Source organism: Chinchilla lanigera, unplaced genomic scaffold (genome assembly GCF_000276665.1).
Source record: "Chinchilla lanigera isolate Chin_1 unplaced genomic scaffold, ChiLan1.0 scaffold00013, whole genome shotgun sequence".
NCBI classification, from domain to species: domain Eukaryota; kingdom Metazoa; phylum Chordata; class Mammalia; order Rodentia; family Chinchillidae; genus Chinchilla; species Chinchilla lanigera.
In genome coordinates, this window is record NW_004955414.1 from 14,118,281 (window position 1) to 14,135,250 (window position 16,970).

At 36.0% G+C, this 16,970-nt stretch overlaps 1 protein-coding gene across 2 annotated transcripts in view; it reads left to right on the top strand.

The window, feature by feature from the left end:
• The window catches only part of Rsf1 (remodeling and spacing factor 1), a 127,351-nt gene that overhangs the window by 33,469 nt on the left and 76,912 nt on the right, over positions 1 to 16,970 (top strand). For both annotated transcript variants that reach the window (XM_005379827.2, XM_013511807.1), the window contains exon 2: positions 391 to 482. In XM_005379827.2, the coding sequence (XP_005379884.1) occupies positions 391 to 482 (92 nt within the window). The remainder of the gene's footprint in view (positions 1 to 390; positions 483 to 16,970) is intronic.

The following is a 16,970-nucleotide window of genomic DNA, read 5'->3' on the forward strand; positions in this document are numbered from 1 at the left end:
TTTTTTTTTTTTTTTTTTTTAACTTTACTTTTTGGAGCAGATTTTCATTCACAAAAAATTAAGCAAGTTCAGAGCATTCACATGTATTCCTGTCCCCACATGTGCGTGACCTCCTCCACTACAGTGGTATATTTGTTAAAACCAGTGAATCTACAGTAATTATCACCTTAAGTCTGTAGTTTATATTAGATTTCATTGTTCCCTGGTAGCAGTTTGGAAGAATACATTCCTGCTCATTGTTAATTTTGAAGCATTCTTGTTCTAGTTTAGGTGGTTTTGATTCATAAATGTAAAAAGTAGAATCATTGTCATCTGTTTTGAGAAAATATTCATGAGAAAAATTGTTTTTATTTACAAAAGGTTAACAGTATTTTTTACCTTTCTTTTAAGTACCAAAAGAATTGGTGGAGCTCCATTTGAAGTTGATGAGGAAGATTGGCAAATCGGTTACAGCAGACAGATGGGAAAAATACTTGATCAAGGTAACTATTTGTAAATGACCTTTTCCATTACTGAAATGCTCTATTGAGTAAAAAATGTTTACATTTTATCATATGCTTAACTTTTATTGTAGTTTATAAAATTCAATATGCAACTCTAAAATCTGTATATTATCTGTGAGTGTATGAGTCTCCTCTTAGTGCTACTAAGTAGCCTCGAGTCCTAAAATTAGATTTCAGAGTTATTATATCTCTTTTGTACCTAAAACAGTGCTCAGAGTTTTTTGTATCTTCTCTCATTAAATCCTTAAAATCATCTGGGTCATTTTAAGTAAGATACAGATACAGGTCCAGGGATTATCATTTTTGTTTACCCAGTATGGATAGGCAGAGTCCTAACTTGAAAGGTAAAATTTGTCCTAACTTGAAAGATAAAACGTCTAAAGCCGGTTAGGCCAGTATGAGAATCTTTTTAAAGTAATTCACAAGGCCAAACCTTTTGTTAATTAGGATAATCTAATAGAAATCAGTTTTAGAAAGGGCCTTGTTAAAAGGAAGACTGTTTATTCAGTATAAATTGTCTCAATTACATCTCAGTGTGAAGAACCACATAATTTTTAGAAGCCTAAGGTAACGTACATGATATATTTATAAGATATCCTTTGGGGATATTTTGACTCTTGTAACATGCTAAAATATTAATACTAAAATATTAGCCTATATTTTTAGCTGATTGAAAAATGATTTTTGTGTCTACTTTAAAAAATGGATATGTTTACATATACATACATTTTCATGTCTGGCCTTTTTTTTTTCTTGAGAAAGTATATGATTTTAGAGTACTATGAAAAGGGAACCATCAGGGACAAGAGTTCCTTGTTTGTATTATGAATATCATATGTGCTAGTTCAGTTAACTCTGCTGTATAATACACCACTTCACGTTAAGTGATGTAAAACAATAATCATTTTAATCAGCTCAATGATTCTTTAGGTCAGGAATTTAGAAAGGTCATTCCACCATACTGTATTGGTTGAAGCAGTCACAGCTCTGCCCAGAGTCAAGTGGAGGGAACATAGGCTCCCAGCTCTAAATGGTAAGACTGTCAAATTTTTCAAAAACCCAATATAGAGTATATTACAGTATTTTTGCACAAGTTTGAAGCACTGCAAAGTTAACTCAGTATTTCACAAATTTGATGTTTTCTAAAAGCCTGATTAATGTTTAAGACTGTAATATTCTAAATTGTGAATGATAAGTGATTAAATCTTTAATTATTAAGAATGCTTTTGAAGTACTAGTGAAGTTTTCCTGTAACAGAATGATTATTAATGAATCAAGGTTTTGGAATCCAAAAAAAAGATACTAGAATTTCAGAATGTTGGTTTTACCATCACATTTAAAAATATTATAAAGAATGTAATCTCTTGTGAATAAATTTGCTTGTTAAAGGTATTTTATTTTTTAAAAATATTCTAAGAACTAAAATATCTCGTTTAATAATCCTCATTCTACTATTAACAGACTTTAGGGTCATATATAATTTATTTTATCCTGTTTAGATTTAGTTCCTTTGTAAGATCTCAGAATTGAGATGATAGCTGGTTTTGGTCCTAGTTTGTTTAAAAATTGAGATACAGTCACATACCATAAATTCAGGCTTTTAGTATATTTACAAAGTTGCTCTGCCATCATCACTAGTCGATGAGATTTTTATCATCCAAAGGAAACTTCATACTCAGCAGTCTCCCATCCCTGAGCCCCTGGCAACCACTAAGGTATTTTATGGTTCCATGAATTGGCCTCTTGTGTGTGTTTTATATAAAGTCATATAATATGTGGTCCTCTTTGTCTATTTGCCTTTTTTTTAATGGTGCTGGGATTGACCTCACGTCCTCATGTGTGCTAGGTGTGTGTTCTACCACTGAGCTGTATCCCTAGCACTCTTTCTATTTAACATTTACCATTAAAGATATTTAGTCTGTTCACAATGTTCTGTAGGCAGTACCACTATCTAATTCCAGAATATTTTCATCACTGAAAGGAAATTCTATATCCATTAAGCACCTTATGCTCTCTACCCCTAATCTATTTTCTATCTCCATAGATTTCCATATTTTGGATTTCTAATATAAATAGAATTATGTAATATGTGGTCTTTTGTGTCTGGCTTCTTTCCCTTGACATGATGTTTTCAAATTTCATCCACGTTATGGAAAGTTTGGGTACTTGGTTCCCTTTTATATCTGATTGTACTCCATTTCTGTGGAGGCACCAGATTTTACTTACCCATATAAGTTTATAGTATTTGATTTGCTTCCATCGTTTGGCTACTTTTGGGTATTTGTTTCGAATAGTATTGATACTTGAATATCTGTGTACAAATTTTGGGGTATACATGTGATTATATTTCATTTGAATATGTACCCAAAATGGAAGTGCTGCATCATACAGTAATTCCATACTTAACTTTGTGAGGACTTGTTAGACTGTTTCACATTTCTACCAGGAATATGTAAGGATTCCATTTCCATATACCTCCTCACCAGTATGTTTGTGTTATTTTCTTATAACCATCTTAGTGGGTGTAAAGTGTAGTTTTGATTTGAATTGTCTAATGACTATGTTGAGCATTCTTCTCATGGCTTATTTTGTTTATCTTTTTTTGTCTTTCCATATGTTGTACTTGGTTGTTGGTATTTTTGTTTTTGAGTTGTTTGTTTTTGAGTTGTAAGAGTATTTTTGTATGTGGGTAGATGTCTTCGTATACTAGACCCTTACTACATATATGATTTGCTAACACTTTCTCCCATTCTTTATGTTGTCTTTTCATTTGATGAATTGACTTTTGAGGTACTGGAGATTGAATACAGGGGACCCTGAACTACGTCATCACAATTTTTAGTTTTTGAAACTGTGTTTTACTAAGTTGCCCTGGTGGGCCTTGATTTTGTAGTCCCCCAACCTCAGTCTCCCAAATACCTGGGAATTTAGTCACGTGCTGCCAGGTCTATAATCTTTTTACACTTCGCTAGTGCTCTTTAAAGCACAAATTTTTTTTTTTTTTTTTTTTTTTAAAGCACAAATTTTTAGTTTGTATGTATGTGTACATTTATTGTTTTTTTGTTTTTTTTGTTTTTGTTTTTGTTTTTCTCCGGTACCGGGAACCGAACTCACGACCTTGTGCTTGCCAGGCAGGCGCTTTTGCCACTGAGCTAAATCCCCAGCCCTTGTTTTTTATTTAATCATGACAACCTGTTGTATTTTTGTCCTATAGTGGTTCTATTTCTGTTGAGATAACTAATTTTTGTCTTTTGCTCCATTAATATGGTGTATTACATTGATTAATTTTTTTATATGCTGAATCAACCTTGTAGTCCTCTAAAAAGCCCCAATGTAGTCTCAATATATATATATTTCTTTGTATACCTTTCTAGATTTATTTTTTAAATTTGTTTTTAAGAATTTGTTTCTATATTCATAAGCTATACTGTTTTACAGTTTTTTTTGTGATGTCTTTGTTTGGTTTTGGTATTCGGGTAATACTATCATCATAGAATAAATTGGAAAATATTTTCTCTTTAATTCCTTTTCATTTATTTATTTTGTGTGTGTGGTGCCTGGGTATCGAACCCAGGGTCTGGTGCATGCAAGGCAAGATCTCTACCACTGAACCACATTTCCAGCCCTTCTCTTTAATTCTTAATAGAATTTAATTCTTTAATAGTGTTTATTAAGTACTATATTAATGTTGATTTTTAAGATACTACTTTAAAATTTAGCCATGAGGCCGTCTGGAGTTGGGCTTTTCTTTGCTGGAAGTCTTGGTTTACTCAACCTCTTTACCCTGGATGAAAATGACTCATATTTTCATCTTGAATACTGTTAGTACTTAATCCGTTACATACTGTGCATCTTTCGTGAAAAACATGAGCATGAATCAAGACGAGAGCTGAAACCACTATAACAAAGGGACCCTAAAATATAGTTGCTTAAATAATCAATAAATTTATTACTTTCTGCCAAAATAATATGATTGGTCTAGACTTTTAAGGTTCTATGAGGTGTTAAATGAGGTTATTCTGGGATCCAAATTCTTCCTCTTTTATTATTCCACTCTAGGACATTTTCTGAATGGTAGAATGTGCTGCAGGCTGGGGAAACAAAGTCCAGGTAAAGCAATTGCCATTGATTAATTGAGGTACTGGGGATTGAATCCAGGGCTTTTGCATTGAGCTACATCCCCTAAGCCTCCTTCTGTTTTTCATACTTTTGAGACAGGCTCTCACTAAGTTGCTAAAGTGCCTGGGCTGGGCTCGAACTTACAGTCATCCTGCCTTACCTTTCCAGAGGACTGGCATTACAGGCATGTACCACTACACCCCTGTGTAATTTCCTTTTAATAAAGTAGAGGTGTTTTTGACTGTTTCTTTGGGAAGAACGAATCACATGGTTGTAAATTTTTTTAAATTTTTATTTTTGGGGAATTGAACTCATGACCTTGATCTTGCCAGGCAGGCATTGTGCCACTGGGGCTATATCCCCAGCCTCTATTTTTAAAGGGGTTTGGAAAAATGTCCCCTTTAGGTGAATGATCATAAGCTCAGGAAATGGATGTGAAAGGGAGAACTGCAGGAGATTTGGTTACTCTGCATATGGGAGGAACATAGAATACCGATGGTGAATTTAGGCATCACCATGTAACTTGTTTTTGGCCAGTGAAATATATGGGAAGTTGCCATGTTAAAAACTGTGGTGTAGAAGCTTTCAGAGCAGTGCAAATCCTCCACATTCTCTATTCCCTTTACTACAGTGACCGCTACTTCTGTAGGCAAAGGCTGTTCCTCTTGGGTTGAAGATGACATAGAGTACAGCCACTTCTAACTTGTCATCAGCATATAATGTGGTGAGACATAAATACTTGATGCTATAAACTAGAGATTGGTAAGTTTTTCTCTAAAGAATTAGAGGAAATTCTTTAGTATGGGCCTTAGAGTCCCTGACACAACTGCTCAACATTGCTGCCACTATGTGAAAGCAGCTACAGACGATAGCTAAATACATGAACTTACAAAAAGAAGCAGTCAGTCTATGGATCATTAAAATCTATAACTCAGACTATCCTGAATAATACTGCTGGTTAAATAGAATTAACACTCCCTCACTTGCCCGAGCCAAAAATACAAGTATCACCTTTAAATTCTTTTTCATTTCCCAAACTAAAACATGTTCTTTATTTTTCTCTGACCTTCATTTAGCCGATAAAGATATTGACATAAAGAAGAGCTATTTAGACCCATACCAAAGTTGGTATAGCTAAACCTGGAATAGACCTGTCATTACTTTTCTAGTATTTTTTTGTGACCGGGGGTTCATTATTTTTTGGATTGGTAAATGGTACTATCATATAATCAGTCATTAAAATGGAACATGTTGGTTATTCTAGACTTCTCTTTTCCTTCCCATGTTACCAATATTAATGTTACAAACAGTATATCACCTGTCCCTGATTGAGTCAGCTTCCTCTCATCTCCACATACTCCGTCTTGCTCTCAGTTCAGACCATTATTGTAAGAACCTCTAGATTGGTTTCCTTTCCTTTAGTTACTACAATTACAGTGATAAAGTAAAAGAATGATTTTTTTCTTTTCTTTTGTTCTTGATGTGTGGGTTCCTCTTTTCCTCCAACTGGGAAACAAATTTCTTAATATGGGATTGGGATGTAGCTTAGTTGATAGAGTCTGCTTCGTTGAGATGGACAAGACTGGGTTCAGCTCTCCTTAATTGTTGGTGTGATGGTCTGCTTTTTTCTCTTTTACGTTCCCTGCTTGTTACTCCTTCACCAGTATATACTGTATTCTACCACACCACACTATTTCTGGTTCTCACAATGGGCAAACTGTTTTTAGCTCCGTGGTTCTTTGTACACAAGTATCTAAAGTAGTACTTGCCCTTGAATTTTTCATCTCTCTCTCTCTGATTGTCACATTGTGTTATTTCTTTCATACTATTTTTCACTCTGAAATCATGTTTACTTTTTATGTTTGTCTCCACCAGTTGAACCAAATTTTTGTAAGAACCAGGATTTTTTCACTCTGCGTAATACCTTTAGCACCCAAACCAGTGCCTCACACAAGTTGTCACTCAGTCAGTATTTACTGAGTATAAAAAGATGAATAAATGGAGAATATTTTCTTTGCAAAAGTCTTTCGTGCCAGGTACAACGTAAAAAATAACATACACAATTTTGTAGTTGTTTTCTACTGTCTTCTCCCAGCCCCACACTGAATTACAAGTTCTCTGAGATTAGGGACATAACATATACTCTTCAAAGTTTTGCCATCTAATACCATGCCTAATTGATAGTAGATGTTCAAACATGTTAAATTTATACTTTTTATCAGATGTCAATTTCTAGTACTCATTATTACTTTTGGTCTTTTAAGAATAATTTCGTAGCTTTCTTTGTTGCCTGTGAAATTTTATTGTTATTTTATTGTTCTTTTTCTGGTTTTTTGAGACACAGGGTCTTGCTAGGTAATTTTGGCTGGCCTTGAACTTACACCTGCCTTAGCCTCCAAAGTGGAAGAATGCACTACCACCCTTAGTAGCTAAGTTCCCTGTAAAATTTTAAAACATTTATTTTAAAGAATCTCATTGCTTCCAATTTAGATATCCGTATATTTGAGGTTAGAAAAGGTAAAGTGGGAAAGACATAATGTGACTTATAATTAGGTGTTACACATTTTCTTGGATTAACTTATTTTTGAGAGCTAGACAGGTCTCATATTTCCTTACTAAAGGAATGAGGTTGGGGCATGTTTCTCAGAGCTGTTAAAAGGTTTGTAAAGTACATAGATAAATAATACAATTCTTGCTACTCAGTTAATGCTGTTCTGTTTTGTTAGTTTTTTTTTTCAAATTTATTTTAACTTCATTTTGGGGCAGCTTTTCATGAAATGTTAAGGGACACTCCATTTTTTAAAATATATTCCTGATTTTAATCATAACAGTGAACATATGTTTAGTCCTGTTTATTTAGTTTGTGGGGTTTGTTTGTTTGTTTTTGCTACTGGGGAGTGAACCCAGAGTTTTTGTACCAAGTACAGCCTCAGCCCGTTTTCAGTTTTTATTTTGAGACAGGGTCTCACCCAGTTACTGAATTGTTTAGGCTGAGCTTGAATTTGTGATCCTCCTGTTTTAGCCTTCCAGAGTACTGGGATTATAGGCTTGAGCCACCACACCTGGTTTTCTTTGTCTTTTTGTTTGTGCTTGTCTTTATTGCACATGCTAAGCATGTCTTCTGTCTTAGTCGTTTCTTTGTCAGTGGGATGCAGTACCTGAAATGTGAAATTTAAAGGAGGAAAGGTTTGCTTTGGTTCGTGTTTTAGAAGTTTTAGTCCTGCATGGTGGATGGTCCTGCGTGGAGGGAAACTGCTGGCTTAATGGCAGCCAGGAGGGAGGAAATGGGCAGGGGATATGCATCATGTCAGGTCATGCCCCCAGGCACCCACTCCAGACATCTCATTGCGCTATCCCACATCTGTGATTCAGTCACCTTTTGAAAACTCCCCTCTGAATCCATGAGGTTTTGTGGGGACAGCTAGATATAAAGCTTAAAATCTACTATGTGTATAATGTTTTAATTCATTAACACTTTCATGTATGTGCCTAAAAGCCACTTATTTTTCAACACTAGTCGTTAGCTTTTATAGATCTATTGTATATATGATAAACATCATCAGATGTATTTGTTAGGTATTTATTTAACCATTGAGATAGCTCTCATTTTGCATTTTATTGTACTTGTGATGAATTGACTGAAAAATTAGCTTTACTATAGAAATCGATCAAGGAACAAAATATACAGACGCTTTTCATGTTAACTTGCTTCGAGAATTGCATTTGTCCTTGTTTGTTTGCAGTAGAAGAAATGTCTTTAATATAGCAATTTTCAAATTGTTTTTCATGAAGCCCTGAAGTTTCCCCAGAAATGCTTTTGGACCCATATTGTTACTCAGCTAGGGCTTCTATAACAAAATGTCTCAGAGTGGATAAGTTAAACAACAGAAATTCACGTTCTGATAGGTCTGGGGTCTGGAAGTCCCAAATCAGGGTGCCCACAGGTTTGGTCCTGGTGAGGCTGCTCTTGGCTTACACACAGCTGTTGCCTTACTGTAGCTTCACGTGGAATTTTTTCTGTGCGTGGGAATGGGAGAGAACAATATTTCTGATCTGTCTTCCTCTTATAATGCATCAGTTATTTTGGATTATGGCCCACTGTATGACCTCATTTAACCTTAATTATCTCTTAAAGACCCTATTTCCAAATATAGTCATTTGAATAGAGGGTTGAGGTTTCAACATATGAATTTTAAAGACACATAATTCAGTCCCTAATAACCTACGAAAGATTTTGTTGGAAAAAAATAATGTTCTACAAAAGTAAAAAAGATGTGTTGACAGTTAGTACTCTTCATAAATTACATAGCTTCTTCCGTATAAGAATGTCATAAAATTGCATTTACATGCAACATTTAGAAACTCATTTATTTTGTGAAATGGACACTTGCCCTCTAAACTTTCTTTGGATTATAGTTCTCAATTTCTTACTAATCTAAATTTATAGTATCTTACTTAAGTGATACAAATGTTTCAAACACTACCATTAGCATGAGGATTCCTGGGGATCATTTAAACTTTGTTTATATTATAGTATGATTCTATAAATTACTGTGGAATCTCATTGTAGTGGTTTCCAGGCTAACGATGAAAAGTTGAGTTAAGAATCAAGAGCTTTAATCGTGCTGTAAATTTTTGATTCTAAGTAACTGTCACATTTTTGTTCTTGGCACTTTCTTCCAATTAGAACATAAAAGAATATTGGGATCACTGTAGTCCCTGGTATTTTAGGAGGCTAAGGGAGAAATGACATTTTTTAGCCCAGGAGGTCAAGGCCAGCCTGGTCAGCATGGTGAAACCTTGTCTGAAATGGGGGGTGGAGAAGAATATTTTATTCCATTCAGTTTTCATTTTTGGGAATTACCAAATAGTAATGCTAGTTGTAAAGCCATTTTGAAAAAGAAAATTTATAGAAATGCATATTGCCCATTTCACCAGTATTTTTCTTGAATTTTTCTCAAGTAAATAAAAGTTTTGTTTTATTTTGGATATATGTTAAAACACCCTTGAAGGAAAAATGATGTTTACTTAGGTGATTGCCCAGTTTTTTAGTAAGTGGTTAGTTCCAAAATAAAAATGTCAAGAGAAGTTTGCCATGATTTTTCTCATTCCAAATTGATGGAATAACAGACTCTATCACATGGGGAGAGTCCACTTCATCAATAATTGTTCAGATAATAACATCTACTTTTTTCTCTTTACTGAGGATTGAACCCAAGGCCTTCACACTGAACTATGTCTCCAGCCCTATTTATTTATTTATTTATTTATTTATTTATTTATTTATGAGTTAGAGACAGTCTAGCTAAGTTGCTAAGCTTTCTAGGCTGTGCTCTTATTTTAAATTTGCCATCTTCCTGCCTCAGCCTTCCCAGAGTTCTGGGATTATAGGGCTCTGTCACCATTCCCAGTTGAAATTATTCTTTAAAATCAATTAGAATTTAAAGAATGTCTATTTAAAAACTTCTAACATATTGTTTAAAGGTAACAATACTAAATCAAAAACGGAACTTTATTACATGATAGTCATGCTCCTCAGAAATTGCCCACAGTATCAGCTTGCTTTTTTCACTTCCTGTTGAATCTTCTCCATTGGGTTTTTGTCCCACTGTGTCCCAAGGTTGCCCTTGCTTAGATCCCACCTAATGTGCATTTTGTCAAATGCAGTAAATACTTTTCAGTACTTGTTTACTAAACATAATCCACAGACTTGGACTTTACTGCGTCTCCCTCAGCTTCCTTGCTTCCTACCTCTGTGTTGTGCTTTTATATTTGCATTTGCTAGCTCTTCTGTGTAACAAACAAAAGCAGAAAAATCTATGAGAAACTCTGGAAGATATTGCAAAAATTATTCCTTTAAACACAGTATTCAACCATATATCATACATGTGGGTTAGTTAAGGAACCACAACTACCAAAGCTAACAGAGTTTCATCCACCCAGTCAGCAAACATTTTTGGATGGCCTACTCCATAAGGATTTTCATAAGGCTATATTTTTTTTTTAGTTTTTTGAGACAGGGTCTTGCTATGTAATGTAGGCTGTTTTTGAACTCACTATGTAGCCCATGCTGGCCTTGAATTCATGGCAGTCCTCCAGCCTCAGAGTGCTGAGATTATAGGCATGCAGCACCACACCTGGTTAGGACAGTGATATTCTTGAGTCAGCAGTTTATTTAGTAAACAAGAAAAACAAAACAGGTACATAAATAAATATAATACCAGAAAGAATGTAATTGCCATAGTATGGTATTGGGAATAAAGTAGTTTGGGAGTATGCAAATGTACTAAAATTGTTTTTGTCTCTTCAATGTTTGCTTTAAAAATTATGACTAGTAAAAAAAATAAGAATTGGTTTCTTTCTTTCCTTCTAAAAAATAGTGCTTAAAAAATAATGTGGCTAAGTGACCCAAGTTGGTAATGTAGGAAGTGTTCAGGATAAAAGAATACAGTAGTGTTTTGGAGTGGTTACTCATTGTGACATTTAAGGTTAATTGTTAACTTGCTTGGTTTGGGAGCTGCCTGGGGGATTAGTAAAGCACGCTTTGTGTGTCTGGATGGATCATGGTGGCCTGACCTTGGGTTCTGTATGTGGTCCCTGGCCTCTTTGTGGCACTGTGAACTAAGCAGCTCTGCTTTGCCATGCATTTCCGCCATGATATTTCTGCCTTTGAGCCAGCCAGTCACAGACTGAATTCTCTGAAACCGTGAGCCAAATTAAACTCTTCCTTCGTAAAGTTGTGGTGTCCCACTGGGTGTTGTGTCCCAGTGATGGGATGGCTGATTAGTACGATTCTTATAGTAGGCATGTAGGTCAGTAAATGTGAGTTGTATGGTAGATGAATTTTGACTGTTGAGGGCTTCACACCGTGGTGTTTCATTCATGAATATATTACATGGTCCTATAGTTTCCATCTGGAATGTCCCCCAAAGGCCCATGTGTTAAAGGCCTGCTGTCTACTTTTGCACTATGGGAAAGTGTTGGAAACTAAAGAGGTGGAGCCTAATGGGACAGCCTTAAGTTCATTAGGAGCAGGCCCTTAAAGGGATTTGTGGGACTCTAGTCCCTTTCCCTGTCTGGATGCTGACACACAGGATTGATGAGATTTAAAAATGAGTTTTTGTTTGTTTTGATGTGGGGTGCCCAGTCTGGCCCTGAACTCCTGGCCTCAGGCTATCTTCTCACCTCTCAAGAAGCTGTGTCTGCAGGCACACACCACTGTATCCAGCTTAAACCGGTGTCATTTTAAGAAACTATATTTGTGATAATTTAATAGCAGATAAATACAGATTTATTATTAATAAGGAGCTTATAATCTGATGGGAAAAGAACCAGTGGTTGGAAGTTTATGAAGATTTCTTACAAAAAAGTCCCCTTTCATTTTCATCAAGTGTGTTCTTTTCCTGTAAAAATGAAATAAAATCATGAAATTGTTAATTAGTGCATTTAATTATTTACTTTAAACCAAGTCTGATATTTAAAAAATTTATTTATTGGACCCAAATCAAGTGTTTAGAATGTGGTTAGCTGGAAAGAAAGTTTGGGTCTTGGAAAGTCTGAGCTGTGTTGCTGGCTCCTTACCACAGGTGATCTCAGCAAAGTTTACCTTGTCTGAATCTGAAATGCTTCATCTGAGAAACTGCTAGTTACCTTTCATAGATACCAAAATTAAATGGAATAATATAAAATACACTTAGAATGTTACCTGACATATTGACCTAAAGTATAATTTACTATTGAAGATAATGTTATATACTGAAGATTCTATTGAATTGTTACCTAATGGTTAAGTATATGAAAGACACTATTAAGGTAACTTAATTTGTAGAAGCTACTATGCCATAAAAACTACATATTTCCTAGGATGCTAGGTTGTTATTAAATTATGAAGGTAAAATAGATGACTTTATATGAAGTGTGTAGAAAATCAAGATACACTCAGCATTGGAAGGGTCTGTTCTTTGACTGCAGAGAATCAAAGGTGTATTGGGCCACTTCATGCTCTTGAATATACACTGGTAGTCCTTGAGGAAGTGGAGGAGGAAAGTGCCTCCTGTGTACAGTTCTCAGATACACCTGGTAGGACAGACCCTTACGTTGATATCGCCATTTTGCAGGTAGCAAACTGACCGACTGTTTGAAAATTTCTCCTCTTTAACAAAAATTCATGAGAGCTGGACCTTCTCTGTCTTATTCACTATTATATGCATCAGAGGTCCTCAAATTAATGACCTGCCACCTATTTTATAAGGCTTATAGAGAAGAATATTTTTACGGGCTGGGGATATAGGTCACCAGCACAGCGCCTGCCTGGTAAGCGTAAGATCCTGAGTGATTCCTGGTACCAAAAGAAATTGTTTTAACAGATGCTCATTTACAGTCTCTTTATTAATAGGGCACATTGAATTCTAATTAAATGAACTGTTATGTACCCCCTAAACAAATTCCATTGTTTTATTAGCACACATAGTAACAAAAATGTACTCAGTTACTATACAGCATATCATCCACACGATATGTTAACCAGCTGTTCGCATATTACAGAACATATTACATATTTAAACTTCCTCAGTAGTAAAGTGTGGAATGTGGAGTGTGGTTGCAGATTCCTATATCCCAGCTACTTGGAGGCTGAAGGAGGATTGCTTGAGCCCTCGAGTTCCAGACCAACTTAGACAACTTGGTGCAAATGTCTACAAACAAAAACAAAACAAAAAAAATCACTATCAGTAATCCCAGACCTTAGGAGGCAGAGTAAGATCCTGTCTCAAAACAAAACAAACACAAAATAAATACACAATACCAGTTGTGGAAATATGTTCTTTCTTATGTAAGTACTTATATAATGACCTTGATTTCATCTGTTGACACTGAAAGGTTTTTTACTGTCCCTTTCAGAAAACGTTTACTGGCCCTTTTTTTTACTGACCCTTTTAGAAAATGTTTACTGACCCCAAGTATTACCATGCCTGGCACCGTGCTTAGCATGTAGGGACTTGGTAATTATTTTTGAATGAGTAATTATTACTAAGTAATTTTGGAAAAGATACACAAAGCCAAGTTAGCAGCTCACATCTTTCTGATTTTGTAGCTTGAAAAGCAGCGAAGTTTTCTTCATGATAACAAGAGGAGTTGTTTAAAGGAATATTGTAGGCTGTTTAAAAAGGGGCAATTATAATTATTCACATATTAAATACCATTTTCCTCTCTAAATCACCAACAGTGGGCAGTTTATACTGATGTTCCAGAGCAGGAATCTGCAAACTACAATCACATCCAGCAACAGGCCTGTTCCTGTTTTGCTTTTTTGAGACAGGGTCTTACTTTGTAGTTCAGGCTGGCAGCCCCCAAACTCAAGTCCATCTTCCTGCCTTAGCTTTCCAAGTTCTGGGAGGTCCAGGCCTGGATCCTGCTTTTTTAAAAAATAAGTTTGTTGGAACACAACGGAAGTCTGTTTGTTTGCAGATACCTGCTTTCATGTTACAGTGCCAGCTTGAGTAGTTTTAGCAGAGAATATATGACTCTTAATGCCCAAAATATTTAACTTGGGTCCTCTCCAGAAAAAGTTTATTGGTATCTGGTCCATAGGGCACATACACTATTTATTTCTCTTAGTTGTATCCTTTATGAAATTTGAAACCCTGGAAAGCAACTGACCAAAATAGTGTTCGTTAGCTGAATGGCCAGAAAGAAAAAGGATGAACAGGGCTAGAACTGCCTTGGTCTGGTTTATTATCTTTTATGGTAGTTCTGTTGGTTCATAAGTTGTAGAAGGCAGGGGGTGATTAGATTGTGAAGGTGCTGATATCGGTAGTGCTTTTCATAATGCAGAGATCAGAATGGCTAAAGGAGAATTCATTATATAGCCTGGGCAAGTGTAAGTAAAATTTGTAGAGACTTTTAAATTCTTACTAGAAAATCTGACTGACTAATAAATTTATAGAAATAATTCATTATCATTTAATAATTATACCCCAGGTCTGTATTATATCAGGTATTATATAAACTGAGATGACTTGTTCTACAGCCCTCAAATATTCATTTAAAATTATTACAGCGCTGTAATATAATGCAAAATAATAAAGAGTATAAAATGTAAAGAAAAACAAATTAACCTGTACTTTCCTTTGAAAAGCTTCATGACTGGTGTGAAGGAGACAAGAGAGTAGAGGGTTACTGTGTAGGGTGACTGTCAGCGTTATTAGTGGAATTACTGCTGTCTATTGCCTCAGTGGAATCTTTCTCTTTTCGTGCAGCTTTAACAAGGAACCTATCCAGTGACACTTGCTTTTTGCCTCCTTTTGAGGATTTTGTGGAAATGTGGTAATGCAGTGTCATTTAAACAGATTCATTACTCACACTGCTACAGCCTTATCAGGTTGTGCTTGTCTATGAAATTTTGTACTGTTTCCCACATTTCACATCTCCCTAATCTCATTTGAAGTGAGGGGTTCCTCCACCTTTTTCTCCTGAGGACAGAGATCTCCTCCATAGCCTCTTCTGTTGGGAGATGATCACCCACAATTCCGCATATTAGAATCATGCAGTATGTGACCTCCTGTGTCTGGTTTCCTCTGCTAACATGTTCCCGAGGTTCTTGCTTGTTACAGTGTATATCGTTACTCTGCCCTCTGTTCCTCTAGTGCTGGGGGAGAACTCCATTCCTCAAACTGGCTAGACAGGCATCTGCCCCTGAGCTGTATCTCTAGCCCCACTTCATTCTCTGTTTTGGGGACATAAATTCCATTATATGGCTGTATGGTTTGTGTATCTACTCATCTATTAGTGGACATTGGGATTGTTTCTACCCTTTGCCTATGGTGATTAATACTGTTACTGTTTTTATGTTTTCATTTTTCTTGTGTAATACCTAGGATGGAATTGCTAAATCATGTTGAAACAGCATGAATTTAAGAGTTTGTGGAACTCTTTTCCCATAGCAGCTTTAGTATTTTACCTTTTCCCCTGGCAGTCTATGAGTGTTTCACGTTTCCCCCTATAATCACCAACATTATTTTCTCATTGGTGATACAGGAGAATAAAAAGTCCAAACCTGAGTGATATCTAGGACGAGTTTGTGTTCTGTAAAATCAGAATGAATTTTAGGAACAACGGAGGTTAAGAGCAGAATATATTTATTGAGGGAAAAAAAACTTCTGTCCAAGAGAGGGGTTCCTCCACCCCTCTCTGTAGAATGGCTGTAGAACAAGTCATCTCAGTTTATATAATACCTGATATAATACAGACCTGGGGTATAATTATTAAGTGATAATAAATTATTTCTATAAAGGACCCCAGTGGGTTGCCAAGGACCTTGCCCCTCCAGGGACTTTATAGAGCAAAACCCCAAGATGAGGTGGATCCAAGATAGGAGGAAAATGGGAATTACAAGATAGGCATGAGGTGGGACAAAACCATGTAAGATTACAGTGCCAGTAAGATTACAAGTGTAATAGTTCAGGTAAAATTGAGTAAACTGGGATCAAAGGAGGAAGCGAGTCACATAGCAAGCGGGCATAATACAGAACAGGGGCTTTTCCTGTAGGGGGTTGGGCTAGTGACTCTCTCTGACTTTTTGAAGGTGGTTGTTACCTATTTAGAATACCAATTCCTGATGCTCGCACCTAGGAGGTTCATGGGTGCATTTGTTTAGTCCTTTTATCTTGAGGTCTGGCCCATAGGTATCTTAACTTGTCTTTCATTTGGCTCCTTCGAGAGCATGTCTGACTGCCTATAATATTTCTATTTAACTCAGCTGCCTATAACATTGGGGTGAAATGTCTCTTCAGATCCTGACCTTTTAATATTTGGTATGGTTTCTTAGGGTGAAAGTGTACACAGTAATACTCTGAAAATTTCCTCTCCCTTTGTATGTCTCATTTTCTTTTTAATTCTCTAAACTACAGTAGTGTCAATGAGAGTAAGTACGGTGGCTTTCCAGGGAACGGGGAATTCATTGTTCTGTAAGCCTTAGAAGAGCGTCCACTGTATAATTTTTATCTATACTGCTTGTCCTGTATTCTTTTTCTTCCTAATACTGACCTGTGATTAATTGCCTGAATCATTCATTTATTCATTTTTTGGTACCAGTTGTAAAAAGATGTTAGTAGTGAAACTAGGGCGGGTGAGGCAAAGGGTAACCTCTGGTTCAGATTGGTCATCTCAGCGATTCTTCTTTCCTCCTTCTTTTTTCACCTCCCTGCCTTCCTAGCCAGTTGTTCATGCCTCAGGATAATCTCTTAACCTGTTTATCTCCCTTTGCTTTCATTTTTCTCTTTGCTCCTTCAGTTACAAAAGTAGCGTGAAATTGCAGGCATCTTTGTGTAACCAGCTCCCTCTAGCTCTTGG